The sequence below is a fragment of the Ipomoea nil genome, unplaced genomic scaffold (assembly GCF_001879475.1).
Source record: "Ipomoea nil cultivar Tokyo-kokei standard unplaced genomic scaffold, Asagao_1.1 scaffold3195, whole genome shotgun sequence".
Lineage (NCBI taxonomy): Eukaryota > Viridiplantae > Streptophyta > Magnoliopsida > Solanales > Convolvulaceae > Ipomoea > Ipomoea nil.
Window position 1 is genome coordinate 3879160 of NW_017619623.1, and position 12911 is coordinate 3892070.

General features: G+C 36.1%; 2 protein-coding genes across 2 annotated transcripts in view; both read right to left on the bottom strand.

The window, feature by feature from the left end:
- Positions 1 to 2101: 2101 nt before the first annotated feature.
- On the bottom strand, positions 2102 to 3433 carry LOC109168293 (protein FAR1-RELATED SEQUENCE 5-like). Its single transcript, XM_019317309.1, has 3 exons — positions 3019 to 3433; positions 2352 to 2535; positions 2102 to 2150 (listed from the first exon to the last, which is right to left on the bottom strand). Exons 1-3 carry the CDS (start codon positions 3431 to 3433, stop codon positions 2102 to 2104), a joined length of 648 nt encoding a protein of 215 aa, XP_019172854.1.
- A 1344-nt stretch (positions 3434 to 4777) lies between these two features.
- LOC109168200 overlaps positions 4778 to 12911 on the bottom strand; it is an 11301-nt gene continuing 3167 nt past the window's right edge. Inside the window, exons 2-4 of the mRNA XM_019317249.1 lie at positions 7637 to 7772; positions 6439 to 6504; positions 4778 to 5152 (exon numbers count right to left, since the gene is read on the bottom strand). Coding sequence (XP_019172794.1) covers positions 5086 to 5152; positions 6439 to 6504; positions 7637 to 7772 — 269 coding nt within the window. The 3' untranslated portion in view covers positions 4778 to 5085. The remainder of the gene's footprint in view (positions 5153 to 6438; positions 6505 to 7636; positions 7773 to 12911) is intronic.

Consider the following 12911-nt stretch of genomic DNA (forward strand, 5'->3'; position numbering starts at 1 on the left):
CTTATGTTTTTTATAAGGCAGATTTTGAAAGAGCACGATGTGTGCTAAAGGAGCACAATGTGTCCGAAGGAGCACAATGTGACCAAATCTGAAAGGAGGACAATGTTATCTAAGAAGCACAATGCTGTCAGAAGAGCACAATGCCGTCTAAGAAGCACAATGCTGTCAGAAGAGCACAATGTATCGAAAAAGAGAGTCAAGGAGCACGATGTTCAAGTCAAAGGAGCACAATGTGGCAAAAGAGCAAGATGATCAGAAATTGGATAAATTCGAAGGAATTTACTCCAAGTCCACCCACATGCCACAAGACTCCAAAATTGCCTGAAAGACATTTGATCAGAACGGAAAAATATTTATGAAGGCATGAATATAAAAACTTATCCTAGAAATAAATTCTATCAGATGAATTTATTTCAAAGATTCGTTGGATATTCAAATTGATAATTAAAGTAATATTTTTAGAAACAACTAGAAAATCAAAGTTGTGCTAAAGAATTACTTTGTCAGGCAAGTTGACAATCAAATCAAAATTGAAGACCTACTATTGTCAACAATATCAGGCTATGAAGATTCAAATTTCAAATATCAAATTATCCCACTCCAACGGATATATTTGATTGACTATAAAAAGCCATGAAGACTTGAAGACAAAGTGTGTGTGGAGCAGAGGTGAACGAGATAGAAGTGCAATACACACCAAAATTCAAAAGTGCTAGTGCTCAAAATATTCTAAGAGACTTAGTCTGAATAGTCTCAAATCTAGTTGGAGAGAGAAATACAAATCCTTGTATTTGTAAATTGTAGAAAGAGTATAGCTGTGTGCAAAATACTCTAGTGAGTGTAGCTGTGTGCAAAACACTCGTAGTTGCTAAGTGTAGCTGTGTGCAAGACACTTGGTTGGCGTTGAGTATAGCTGTGTGCAAAATACTCGGAGTTGAGTGTAGCTGTGTGCGAGACACTCGGAGCAGGGTGTAGCTGTGTGCAAGACATCTGGAAGAAGTGCCTGTGTAGCACTTGTTCACTATTGTAACTGTGTGTGGAAAATAGTGAATTTCTCCTAGACGTGAAAGGAGAAAAGTGGACTAGGAAGATTATGCCACTTCCGAACCACTATAAATTGCGTCTCTCATTTACATACCGCACTTACATTATTTGCTATATCTATCTATCTCATCCGACTAACCCGTTTACTATTCACAGTTAATCTTAATCATCCGGGTTTAGTGTGTTCTCACGTATGCATGTGACTCAAACTTCTCGAGCTTAAATACTAATTTATTCTAAGCAAGTTTGACGTGCTGCATGTAACATTCGTCACACGGACGACGTGACACGATATTTATTTACAATCTTGAATATTGTTATTATATATTGAGTGCACCATCTCCTTTATATATTCAAGATATCTCTGTCACTTTACATATCATTTGTACCTATCTTACTTATACTTGCACACTTAATTTACTAGTTGGGCATAACTCTTTACTATTATTCCGCTGTGCAGTACAAACTTGCTCTATTTACTTGTTACTTAGAGTTGAAGTTACCGAAGAGTTATTTGATTTGAAAAAGCTTGAAAGTCTATTCACCCCCCCCCCCCCCCTCTAGACCTTCACCACCCTATCGGGACCAACAGAAATAACACTAACAAAGGATGAATAAAAATCACAAAGACCAACAGTCTTAGATAACCTTCTAGAAATTGAATGATTTCTAGTTTCACTCCTTTGAGAAGATAAAATGCCCCCGGAAAAATAATCCTTGTTAAATACTAGACACCACTTCTCCCTACAATCATAAAGTTTCTCTAGCCAAGTATTGTTATGACACTTATACTCAGTCACCAACGTGAAAGTTACAAGACACATTTACTAAGCTTATATGAAAGAAAACAACAATAAAAAAAAAAAAAAAAAAAAAAAAAAACAGAATACGGTATATTCATAATTTCTATATTGAATATCCATAATTTCTATACTGAATATCCATAATTTCTATGTTGTAGATCCGTAATATATAAACAACATATTCATAATTCCTATACTGTAAATACACAATATGAATGACTGAGTCCAATCACAATACTCTACATTCACAATTTCTATATAGAATATCCATTATTTCTATGCTGCAGATTCATAACTTCTAAACTGCATATTCATAATTCTTATCCTCTTAAATACACAATATGAATGACTAAAGTCCAAACAGGATATTGTACATTCATAATTTCTATATTGAATATCCATAATTTCTATGCTGCATATTCATAATATACATTCATAACTGCTTACTATAAAAACACATCTCCAATGCATAAAACCCAGTGAAAACAGTAAATAATAACATACCTTGTCCAATAAAATTCAAACTCAGCTTCAGTCTCGGTGTATTTCAACAAACAGTTGAACATATCCAAAAAATCATTATGATTCCTTAACGCCTTGATATGCTTCTTCGAATTTTCGCCAATATGCCATATGCAAATATGGTGGCGTGATGTAGGAAATACAATAGAAATGGCAGTAGCCATAGCTGCACATTGATCCGTCATGATAGATTGTGGACACTTGCCATCCATGGATCTTGAAAATGCTCTAAACAACCACACAAATGACTCTATCCTCTCGTTCATCAAAAAACCACATCCAAACATTACATTCATGCAATGATGGTTCATCCCTACAAAAGGACCACAAATCATATCATAATTGTTAGTGCGATATGTTGTATCGTGCACTAACAAATCCCCAAACAACTCATAATCCCGTCTCATTTGACCATCCATCCAAAAAAAACTACACAATCTTGCATCCAAATCAACTTCAAAATAAAATTTAAAAAAAAAAAAAAAATCAGCCTCATTAGACTGCATCCTCCTAAATATTTCAATTAAAGAATTGGAATCGGTTCCATCCAAACACTTCAAACTCTCACAAGCCATCGAATTGTAAGCATCCCGGCTGGTGAAAACAACCAATGGAGACCCCCTTGATTGATGTTTCAAAAACCTCATACCATCCGCCAATGCAACCCCACTCTTCTTCATATCCTTTAAATATTCAAGATGATTATTTCCCACTCTTCTATGTGAACGGGGTAGATGACTCTTGCCAAAAGAACATAACTCATGATTGTGCTCTTTCACATGTTTTGTAACTGTCCACATCCCATTCCCATCCACATCAAACTGAACAAGTGTACCATAACCGGTCCTTATATCAATTTTTGAATAAACCTTGACACCACTATTTGGTTTCTCCTTATAACCAACCTTAGCACAGAAGAACCTCTTCATCTGAATTGACTTAGTAGATGCCTTGTAACGTTGTTGACACTTCCTCACACTAAAACCAACTCTATATGCATATCCATTACATAACTCATAAGCTTCATCACTATTACTTACTACAATACCAACCCAAATCTTCATCAACTGCAATTACAAATATATATATATATATATATATATATATATATATATATATATATATATATATATATATATATATATATATATATATATATATATATATATATATATATATATATATATATATAGGGTGCGGATCCCATGAGACCCCCTTATAAAATGAGATGGTGAGATGACATCCCATCCATTTGTTAAATTGAAATGGATGGATGAGATTAATGAGGAATTTAATGCTAAATAAGTTTATTTTTTAAATAGGGGGTGTAAAAGTAATTGTATGCATGTGGTATTTTTGGTTATAAATAGATTGGAATTTTTGCCATAATCAAAGATTACAAATATTATGGAAATAAACAGTATACAAATATACTCCACATGTATAATATTACTGTCGTTATGTTCTGATATTTGATTGTAAGTAGGGTGCAGAGGTTGAAGATGGATGACAACACAGGTATGAGACTTGTTATCGTTAATAATTCTTGAATCATTATTCGTAGGTCTGTGCTTGCGTGATAATAGGTCTGTGCGTCGAATAAGTTATTGTTTGGCTGGCTGTGCGTGCGTGATAAAAGGCATGTGCGTCGAATATGTTTACAGTAGTGGTGTTGAATTGTTTGGCTGCCTGTAATGAACTTAATAAGCTAGGGGATGAAGAAACATGTGGGATATTTATATGATGTTTTCTGTTGGCGTTGTCCTGCGTGCAATACAAGGGTTTTGATGCGATGTGACATTCATCAAGGGTTCGGAAATTATTTTTATAATAATGGATGTGCGTTAAATCCCTTGTGTGCTCATTTTGTATGAATTAGACGGTATGTGTGTTATTTGGTTAGTGTATTAACCGGTTTGTGCGTTCTTTTAATGCGGAGTGTGCACCATAAGCAATAGAATTATAATGGGTGTGCCTGGAATGAAGTAGTTTGTCCCTAAAATAAGTACTATAATGTGTGTGCGTGAAAGGAATGTTGTATATTAATTTGGAATGAATAAGACGGTATAGCTGTTATTTGGTTAGTGAATGGAATGGGGTGTGTGCATTTTTTAACGACGGAGTGTGAATCTTTGGGAATAGTAATATGGTGTATGCATTTTTTAACGACGGAGTGTGCATCCTTGGGAATAATAAGGGCCAACTACGCACGAACCAGTGCCAACAAACCCTGATTACAAATATTTACATTTCTAGAGTTATAAAATGCACAACATCGGATACGTGACATAAAATAACAATGGCCAATAGTAAAAAAGGAAATTACTAAAACAAACACATGCAAAGAAATGCAAGAACCACCCCCCTCCCTCCCCAAAAGCAGTATTACAGCAACATGCACACGTCAATATCCCCCCACGCACATACTATTGTGTGATATGACTTTGACCCAACACAGACCATGATGGCACGCACAAACCTAATACACAGAAAAATGCACCCACTAACTACCAACTACGCACAAACCAGTGTCAACACACCCCCCGACTATGCACAAACCAGTCTCTTTTGACAAGCATTGAACCGCCTCATCATTGCAACCAAGTGCTTGGGAGAAGCACGAATCTTCAAAAGCGGAAATAGTATCAAGTTGTTCGCATCTAACCCATCATCCTCCTCGTCAGAATTCGTGTCCGGTGGCGGAACAGAGGGTGCTTCAACATCCTCGGAGGGCATCACATGTACAGCCTCTACCGCATCTACCGTCTCTGCAGCCGTGACACCTAGACATACCAAAAAAAAAATCACTATGAGCAACAAAAGTTACCACATAACAGATAAAAACATAACCAAACTCCTGAGCACCCACTTTTCCCCCCTAACGCACAAACCAGAATCAGGATCCCAGCAGCCCAATATTACGCACTAGCTTATAACTTAAAACGCACCAACCAATTAGCAATTACAGTATTACACACAAACGTCACTCCAAGAACGCACACACTAATTGCCAGTAAAATACGAGGAACAATATTATAATAAATGAGAACATGACAAGCCAATCACGATTAAAGGTACCTTACATACCAAAAAAAAAAAACAAACAAACAAAAAACAAAATATATTCCGGATACTTAAAACAAAACCAACATTAATGAACCCAAACTTCAAATATGTCCTACAAAGCACACACACATCCACACACCACCGTACACCCGCATATTCGGATCCTAAAAATATAACATTACGCACAAGCCTAAACCGTAGAACGCATCAACGAATTACTAATTACAATATTACGCACAAACCCCATACTAATAACGCACACAGTAATTACTACTCTCATATGCTACGCAATATTTAATGTGGAATAAACAGATGTAAATCACTAAAAGCTATGGTGGATTAGATGAATGGGATACGAATTTGATGAGAATATTAAGTTTATAAAAACAAAATAAAATATAATATATGAATTCAAGAATTCAAAAAAATAACACCAATCTTACAAATACCTCAATAAAATAAATACAATTATCTAATCACCCATTTTATTAACACCTGTGATTTGTTTAGAGACTTAACGCTCAAGCCTAAAACGTAGAACGCTTGAACAAATTACTAATTACAATGTTACGCACAAGCTGAAAATGTAGAACGCACCAACCAATTAGTAATCAAAGTATTACGCACAAACGTCGCACAATGAACGCACATACTGCAAAGACCAAAGACTTTAAGGGAGAAAGCACATCATCTAAGTGGAGATGCATATGCTGGTATTAAGAGCATGGAAAAAGCACTCTCTGATACACGATCAAACCCCCACCTCCACTAAAAACAAAGAAAACCCTATTAAAACTCTAACTAACAAACCTACACACCACACACCCCCTCCTCTGCTACAAAATCAAACCAGAACCCCATCCCCCATCCCCCACGCCGCCACTCATAACCCAAAAAAAAAAAAAAGGAAAAAAAAAAAAGCAGTAATAAACCCAAACACACAAAAAATTAACCAAAAAACACAACAATAACGAGAAAAAGGAAAAACCGAGAAGAATCATACCTTGCACATGGACGGTGACAGATTACTTTTAACGTTTGGATCTTTGAGTCGTAGAATCGTGAGCAACTGTGAAATTCGAGGTCAGCGTGAAGAGCGCCGGTGGAGAAAATTGACAGAGGGGGAAGTGAATCGATAGGGGTGATGTGAAGAGACACTGGTTCGAATTCTAAAACTTGAAGTTTATTTGATACCAAAAATAACGCTGCCTCTACTACACACGCGCGCTATAATTAAGGGATCAGAATTAATAACACAAGCAAAAGACCACAATGACCCTAACTCCTTTACAAACCATCAGCACATGGGATCCAAAACCAAAAGATCAAAACCGTTAAAAAATAAAAATAAACGAACCAGATTACATCTTACCGTCTCATCAAAATATGAGTCTCATTGGATCCAATATCTATATATATATATATAACCACGAGTATAACAACTATTGACTTTTGACCAGCCATACTCTACAAAAGAATAAAAATTCCAACCAGAAATATATAGGACAGAACAATTCTGCACATTATGAATGTACAGTTCAACTATTATGAATATATAGCTCAAATATTATGAATGTACATCTCACATATTATGAATCACACATTCAATGGTTTCAACACACATCACACATAAAAGACATAATACTACCAGTAACCCCATTCACATTAAAAGCTAAGAATAAAAAACTGGACTTGAAGAGGAGCCATCAATGTCAATGTTTACATCTGCTTGATTAGTACTTAATGAATCACCAACAAAATCTTCATTCACTGAATATATGAAAACAGAGGAACTTAGCAGTTAATATGTTATGAACATAGAACTGTCAAATTATGAACATCCATAACACATGCAAAAACAGAGTATCAATACCAATGTGAATATACAGTTCACATAATTCTAAATGTAGAACTCAACAATTATGAATTTACAGTTGCGACATTATGGACATTCAAACTGCATAGATTCTGAATAAACACCAGTAAAAGCAAACTAAATATCAAGTACATTGCAAATAATGACCATAAATCGCAAAACCCTACAAACACACATTGAATAAATTATAATGCTCACACCACAATCTCGCAATAACAAACACAAATTTAAATTCTAATTCAATTTCAAGCTCATAAAATCTCAAACTAACATAAAAAATCACATAAATCAAACGCAAAAATCGCAGAAATCGAATGCAAAAAACCTGGAATCGTAGTGTCTCCCCGATCCGCTGTCTCCTCCATCGACGAATTCAAATTCGCAATCGCGAATGGAAGAAACGAATTGAATAACAACAAACCATAAGCAATTGAAACTGCCAAAACGCGAATGGAAACTACCTGCCAAATCACGACTAACGCCATTAACAACACATTAACTAATTTTTTTTTTAAAACTAGTACGGTGTCGTTTTCGGTAAAAACGACGCCGTTTTGGAAACGTGTTCACAAAGCATGGTGAACACGTTTTCACGGCATAATTTGCGCTCTCTTTCTCACCTCTGAGTTGTACGTAATTATGAGAAAGTGTTTTTTTTATTATTATTATTCAAGCATTTGTATTATGAATTGGGCCCAGGTATTGGACCTTTCTAGCCCCATTTTTTTCTTTTGAGCCTAAGATAAAAGAAATTTTGGATTTTAATTTTGTTTGGGCATATGTTTATTTAAATCATCTTATGATGTATATATATATATATATATATATATATATATATATATATATATTAATTTGGGTCAGCCATTTTTTCAAGAATTGAAAACAAAATATTTTTGTAGCATTGTTATCCAATTTATTATTTGAATTTTGTTTTTGAATATGCTCATATTTTAAATTTCTATTTTGTGCAATTTATTTGGATAATATGTTTTTTTTAAGTTCCTATGCATACTCTGTTATATTAGCATAATTTATAGTTTTTTAAAAAAAAAAAAAAAACAAAACAAAACACTTTATTAAGTAGAAAGCAAACACAAAGTCCAGATGGGCTAAGGCCCCGCATGGCTAAGACCCAAAAAAACCACAAAAACCAGATTACATGAAAAAAGGCCCCATGGCTATAAACTAGAGGCCTCAGCTTATGCCATCACATAACTAGCACAAACCACGGTAGGCTAAGAAATAGGAAGAAAGCTAAGTACGGTGATGAATAAAGGGCTGTGGACCAGCTCATCTGTAGATGCCACAATGGAAAGAACTACCACCACGCCACCATCCTGTCATACCCGCTAGTACTCACAACCCAAGTCTTAAAAACACAAGACTATCTTTACTACCCGGGCCTTCCTACAAGCAGCAAAGGGACAGCCATCTTGTCATCATTAAGTCACGCCACCATGCCGCCTCCCTACAACGTTGCAATGCAATGTCTCAGCACCACAATGCAACCAAGCAGGGCTGCTAGCACAACCGTAACAACTCCTCTATTGCTATTGACTGCCCTGTTACATTCCAAATAAGATCAACCAAGACAACACAGCTCACAAGCCAAAAGCTAGGTCTGAAATAATGTATGAAAATGCGCACAGGCAGGAAACGGCTCGCAGGCCAAAACATAGGCCCGCAGGCCAAACATAAAGTACAGAGCAGCCAATAACAACAAAACTTCCGACCGGCACCAGCAACAGAAACCAGACCCCTAACGGATGGGCCAACAGCAAGCCTGGACTACCGCCAACGGATTTGAAAAACCCCTACCCGGCCACCGTTCAGCCCCGGCCAGGATGCAATTTCTTAGCGCTTGCACCAATGTTGAGATCTGGTCTATCTCAACGAAGCCCGCAAAGGCGAAACCAAGAAAGCATATAGACCAGCAGCACCTCTGAGGCCAACGAAAACAACCTACAAAAGATGAAACATGACCGAACAAGCAAGTATCATGTTTCATTAACCCTAACAACTCATGTTCTATTGAGGTAAGTGTATAAGGAGAATAACAGGCAGACACGAAACAAAAAGCGACCCCCGTAGTAACCCCGCCCCCCACGGAGTCCAGAAGGGACTCAGCTACTATTGGCCAACAGCAAGCCTGACCAGGTCAACGGATTTAACTAGTCCTGCCCGGCCACCGTTAAGCACGAGCTAGGGAGCCTCTTGTACCGCTGGCACCTGCGTTGAGACTCAACCCCAGCGAGCCAGGGGGCCTCATCGTCTCCGAGAATCCTCCTCACACCCTCAAGTCTTTTGCCTCACTCTTCTTTTCACTTTTCCTTCTCTCGATTTTCTCTCGTTTCCTTTCCTTCTTTCTGTTTATTCTTTTTTCTTTTTCTTTTTTCCTTTTTCTTTTTTCCTTTTTTCCTTTTTTCTTTTTCGTTTTCATTCTTTTTTGTCTTTTTTCCTTTTTTTCCTTTCGTTTTTTCTTTCCCTTTTTTCAAACCAAGCAAAACAAAAGTACAGAAGCAAAACAAAAAGCAGAAAGCAAAGCAAGAGAAAAGCTATAATCACGGTGGATCGTACATGTCAAAGAAAACATAGGGCACATCATCATTAGCAAGTAGAACGCGCACCCTGGATAGTAGATCAGCAAAACATGAAAAGCGAGCCTCCCATGGCTTGTTAACAACCCAGTCAGCTAAAGCCTGAGCCGACAAGTTAGCCTTAGCTGGGCACAAACTGGCAGAGACAAACCCACATGAACACAGAAAACGGAGCCGGGATACCACATCATCTAGCGCCCACGGCGGCCGGATCGAGACATCAAGATAGCTTCCCAACTTCGCTATTGTAGACTCCAACATAACCTCCGTCTAGTTTTGATTATGCGGATTATAAATTATGCTTTATAAATGAACCTACGAGCTTAGCCAAACTTCGTATACATAGATATATGTTTGAAAGATATATATCATGGCTATTATCACCAAGTGTGATCTTATCACACTTGTTCTGGACGGGAGACATTATTTAATATGGATTAAATCTATGTCACCTTGAAAACACGATCATTAAGAAGTCCCCGAGCGATGCATCCCAAAAAGCCAACACCTTAATTTTTCTTATGTCATGAATACCTTCCTGCAAAGGACCCTTATGCCTTATAGAAATTCCCGTAGGATAATTTTGACTAGTACATACTAATGGTCCTTTCTAAAATCACAATTTTACTGTCTTACCTTGATCTTTCAAAACTTTAAATCAAATGACTAATTCTAAATCAGCTATACGCAAAATTGTGTCCCAACTAAAGTTGTGTAAGTAGAATGTTTATAGCACAAATTTGATTGTCGAGACATTGTCTTCTTTTCCACAACACTCTCCTCCCATAACTGTAGAAGCACAACCAAATGTTGTTGCAAATCTGTAATGCATGCCTAGCTGGCTTTGCACCGATGCCCGAAGCACACGATGTCGCCTAATTGTGCAACATCAAGAGCGGCTGAGGAAGAAGACGGGGAAGAGGTAAGGCCAAGATTGCAACAACAATAACTCCTGAAACTAGAATAAAAAGCAAAAATGATCTAACTCATCAAAAACAACCAAAAAATCACAACTTTAGCCCAACAGCAAGTTATGCTTCACGTATGGGTGTAAAAGGCACTGCTCACATGTGTGCCATACCCCGAAGCATTTTGCTGAAACCTGAACGACTAGCACCATGTTGAATGCAACAAAGTTTCCTTGCCTGAAGTAAGGACTCTTGTTAGTCATAAGATGGATAACGCTGATGTATTCAACTCGTCACTTTTTGACGATTATTGTATGGCACTAGGCATTACAATGCCTTATGAACACACCTAAAAGGGTTTGGCTGAACCTCTAAATTTAAATTGTTTGGTAAACCATTATTTCAAAACTCCAATGTGCCGGATACTTGTTAGGGAAATGCAGTATTCATGCTGCTACTTTAATTCTAAAAATTTCGGCACACTGCATATTCTTATTCACCCTTACATCTAATACGTGGATTTCAAACAAACATTTACCAAATCTACGTTTTTAGTCTTATGAATGCAGTCCAATCTATTTCATAACCACCATAGCATACCTCTAAACCTCCATTTGTTGTCTCAAATATTGCCCTTCAAAGAGACACAATGGACACACTGACTGCATGAAGATCGGTTCACGGCATTAGGGGGAGATATTATCAAATTTAAATGAAATGTCAAGAAATTTTATGGAATGAAAATGATCTTCAAAAATTAAATCCACGTACCAATTAGACTGAACTGGATGTTCAGAAAGAAACCAAACATATCTGTCAAATAAATCTATTTCATAAAAAGAGTGACTAGGTCCCATACACATTCCCCAAATTCGACCATATATATATATATATATATATATATATATATATATATATATATATATATATATATATATATATATATATATATATATATATATGTATATCAATACTCATTGACGCCAGAAGCGCATGAGATTCATTAATATATAAGAATCCATAACAACTAGATCTAGTAAAGAATTATTTGTCACTCTTGAAAATCTTAGAGCTCTTGAAAAATCTTAAAAAGTTATATCTTTAAGACGAACGTCCTGACGACGAGAAAAACGCAGTAAAATTATAGGTTCACCAAATAATCATATTACTGGGTTGCGGAACAACCAGATATAAATATCCTTGAGAAATGGCTGTAATCTGGTTAACTTTGAAATTTACTTTTATATATATAGGAGAAATTCTTGAAAAATGTTATAAGTTGTCGACAACACAATTGCCGTAAAAAATGCTCATATTATATGACAATCTGGATCCAGAGCTAGGTGTCAGAAGCGCCTAGATTGATTAACGTATAAAGAGAGCAATTAAAGGCATATATATAGCTCAACTCGCTAATATATTTCTTTTATACACCATTGAAGCTTTATTAACCTAGTAGGTTACAAATGGTGTTTGTATGAAGGAAACAAGAATGATAAGGTGGTGAGATATAAAGCGAGTCTGTAGCCTATGGGTTCACGCAGAAACCCATAATCAAGTATACTCTCCCATGATGAATATCATTAAAAGTTCCGCTACATAATTGGCATAATAATAAATTTAGATATGTAGCTTATTGAAGTCATGACCTAGAACCACTAATATTTATCTGGAAAATCCTTGATGGATTTATAATTCTCAAAATGAAAGAAAGTAAATATCACAACATGTTTATTGTTGAAGTACAAATGCTTTACTTAACTTAAAATAGTAAAGTAATTGATTCAGTAATTTCCTCTTAAAATTGGAAATTATAGAAATAAATATGTACCATTAGGTACTTATTAAGGGGCTTATTACTGCCAAAAAAGTAAAAGATCCAATTAAGGGGCTTATTGTAAAATAAAGGAGATGGAAAATCAAGTATTATCTCGACCTGTAGATCTAGCATTTCCTTAAAAGGAATTTCACTCACTAATTAGTCTATGTCCAAAATAATCTCCCGGAGTAGATAAAGGACCATTTTAACCTAAAAGGATAATTCAGGACCAGAAGTCCGCTGCTTAAAAACGTCATTTTTGAATACCTTTTTTTT